Source organism: Anneissia japonica, unplaced genomic scaffold (assembly GCF_011630105.1).
Source record: "Anneissia japonica isolate Jap-2015-1 unplaced genomic scaffold, ASM1163010v1 scaffold718_len1063573_cov188, whole genome shotgun sequence".
Lineage (NCBI taxonomy): Eukaryota > Metazoa > Echinodermata > Crinoidea > Comatulida > Comatulidae > Anneissia > Anneissia japonica.
Genome location: NW_022727435.1, coordinates 686278 through 689656, shown reverse-complemented (window position 1 = coordinate 689656; position 3379 = coordinate 686278). Strand labels below are relative to the sequence as shown.

The window sequence follows — 3379 nt, the reverse complement described above, 5'->3', positions numbered from 1 at the left end:
CATCATTCAAGTTAAGTTGAACTTGCCGAATTCAAAATAGCATAGAAAAATTGTTCGACTTGGATAAAATTCGATTATAGATCGTTAATTAATGGAAAACACAACAGTTTGGCCTGTAAAATAAGATCGACTTAGAAATTATTCGAGTTAGGCAAAGTCGGCTTAGGCAAGTTTAACTAATTTATGGATATGAAATAGATATTTGATAGTTAAAATGTGTTAATGAGCGGTTTGCCAACTGGAGGTCGAGGATTCAATTAAAAAAAAATTTACCTTGACAGAGTCATATCGTTGTTTGCTCTGCTCTATTTCTGGCTCCCGCAGTAAAGTTTTATCTTGTTTGCCATCATCATATATCTGCAATACAATAGTATTATAACGTTATCTAGCTATATGATCTTTCCCATTCTTTCAATCCTGCATGTTAACAAAGTAAAAAATGGTTTCCATAAATTACATAGAATTTGAGCTCAATTATCAATACAGTATTTAAATAAAATGAAAAATATAACTACAAAAATATTGGATACAATTATTCATAAGTTTGAATTTAAACAGTTTGTAGTTACTTTTCGAGATATATCATATATATTTTAAAACCACATTTAATAAGCATGATATACTGACTGTCCTTAATACGTTATCTTTATTAACACAAAATAATTCTATTTAAAAAGTTCAATGTCTAAAGACGTTTAAAACTTATACAGTATATACCTTTACATGACCAAGTAAAACACGACACATGATTATATAACCGGATTGACCTTCTTTCTTCTTGCGCATTATATATTCCATACATTTCCGAGGGTTATCACTGAATTGAAAGATGAACAATTTAATTTGAGAAAATACATCATCAATTATCAATATCACTATAATTATACAGTTTGTAGGGCGGTTTAGTTAGGTTTGAAGAGTATCTGTATGGTACTCGGAGGGTCGATCAAATTCCATCCCCAGTCTATGTTTTGATCCATTACATTACGATCTGACATTATCATGCCCATATATGTGTAAATCACTTGTCACATAGAATCTTATATACAACAAATCATTAACTACCGAAATTAATGACATGCTACCTACCTGAAATAAATCCCCCTTCCAAAATGTCCCGGGCGGGCCAGCCTTTGATCTAGGCCTTCCTCGGTAAGGACTTCCTTTTTTGCACAAGTACCATGAAACAAGTACACGATGTTCAAATCTAATCACACACAATATCATTATTCGTTATTAATTATTTATTTTGGCTTATGATTACAGCGTAGAAATATAAAACTGCAACTATTGCATTCAGTATTGCCTGTACTGAATATGACACAATTTATACTTATTGATTATTTTGTTTCTTGTTTATGTTACAATTCCGATTTTATATTCAGTATGATACGCTTTTAAAAGTGAGCAGGTCCATAAATACATTATATACGGTCTTATACACATCTAGATGTGTATAAGAGACAGATTATGATGCTATTACGATTAAGATCTTTAAAAATTCTTCATTTCGAACTTTACCTTCGTCAGAACACTTTCTTCTTTTTTTCATATGATCGATTTCCAATAGAAACTTATCAAGAAGGGATTTGTTTTCAATTCGTTCGATATTCTCTACAGTAATACCAGCATCATCAATAGTGGAATATATTTGATTGAATTCTAGATTGCCAGCATGGAGTTCAACTACTTTATGGAAAGCTAAAGCTGACTCGGTCCAGTTAATTGGTAGACCAGTCTTTCCAACTGGAAAAGGGTCCAGACCAACAGCCCTGTGAATCAGTTTAGCATCAAACGCTGGATCATTGTCGGCACTAGGACTGTACAGGTCCTCTTCATCCAAGTCATCATTAATCACTGATGATGAAGTGGCTTTTGAATTTCTCCGCGGTTGTAACGGGGAGCATTCTGGTGAGGTGTATGATTGAGGAAAGTGTCTGGCATGGGTCAAAGATGAAGTCCTTTCGTCAGAATCATACGCATGATTTGGACTATGTGGTCGTAGGTCATCGTCATTATCAGAATCGTTGTCTGGTGACGTATAACCATTATCATCATCTGATTGCTGAGATTTAAACCGGAAATCATTAACTGGAGAACGGGGTGGAGAGTGATAGAAAGCCCTAGCATTGTCCTGTGTGTCACAGAGGTATTCCTCTGAATCGTACCGTTTTGGGCTTCCCTGATAGTCGACTTGATTAGGCTTACTATCTTGCTGTGTATCACATAAGTACCCATCATCTTCGTTCCTACTAACATATCGCTCTATTGGTTCATTGAATAATCCTAAATCCTTAAGAGTTTGATATTGGGATCTTAGAAGTTCGTCTTCACGATCCATAATTATTCTTTTTTTTAAACTCTTGCTGTTAAATTTCTATTGTCATTTCTGCAAAACAAGATAACTTAATATCAATAACCAGGCTCTAAAATGGAGAGGGGGAAGGGTTTTTAAAGTCTTGCAATATCAGTGATTGATTCAAAACGCCATCCCAGGTAGTTTGATATTGGGATCTTAGAAGTTCGTCTTCACGATCCATAATTATTCTTTTTTTTAAACTCTTGCTGTTAAATTTCTATTGTCATTTCTGCAAAACAAGATAACTTAATATCAATAACCAGGCTCTAAAATGGAGAGGGGGAAGGGTTTTTAAAGTCTTGCAATATAAGTGATTGATTCAAAACGCCATCCCAGGTAGTAAGCGAAATGGAATTAGAATTTTTTTCTCTCCTCCTTTGGACCATGGGTCGTCGCCAGGGGCATTATAATGGGTGAAAATATTATTGTCATATTTAGTAGAGCTAAAAACAATCTACAAAATACTATTGCTACAAATACTGTCACCACCAGTTATCATATCTAATATATCTTCAAAAATCTACAAAACAAAATATTGCTACAGACACTGTCACCACCAGTCAGTGATGATCATCATCGTAAAAATCTGTGTCTAAAATTAGAATACAACAATATATCTTATCAAACATATATTTTATTAAACATGTCTTAATGCTAACTCCTTTAGCAAAGTAGATTCATATAAGCTTTGCAAGCTATTAACTTAACTGTTTAGAAAATGAATTCCACTTTGTTTTACAGTGTTCATAGTAATCTTCGTGAGATTTATTTGGGAAAATATTATTATAACAACGCCACACAGCAGAAATATTTTGGTTTGTTAACAAATGAACGTAGTCAAAATAATTTAGCAAAAATGTTATTTCTCTGCTTTTGGAGAAAATGTTTAATACTGTATGGTACTTTATACATGTATATAATATATATACATATATATATGCATATATATAATATATATAGGCCTATATATATACATATTTATATACTTCAAGTATATATATATATATAGAAATGAATTCA

General features: G+C 32.8%; 1 protein-coding gene across 1 annotated transcript in view; it reads right to left on the bottom strand.

Annotated features, from left to right (window-relative positions):
- Nucleotides 1–2404, bottom strand: part of LOC117113747 — a 3107-nt gene extending 703 nt beyond the window's left edge. Inside the window, exons 1-4 of the mRNA XM_033257189.1 lie at nucleotides 1522–2404; nucleotides 1090–1207; nucleotides 718–817; nucleotides 274–357 (exon numbers count right to left, since the gene is read on the bottom strand). Coding sequence (XP_033113080.1) covers nucleotides 274–357; nucleotides 718–817; nucleotides 1090–1207; nucleotides 1522–2341 — 1122 coding nt within the window. The 5' untranslated portion in view covers nucleotides 2342–2404. The remainder of the gene's footprint in view (nucleotides 1–273; nucleotides 358–717; nucleotides 818–1089; nucleotides 1208–1521) is intronic.
- Nucleotides 2405–3379: the final 975 nt, after the last annotated feature.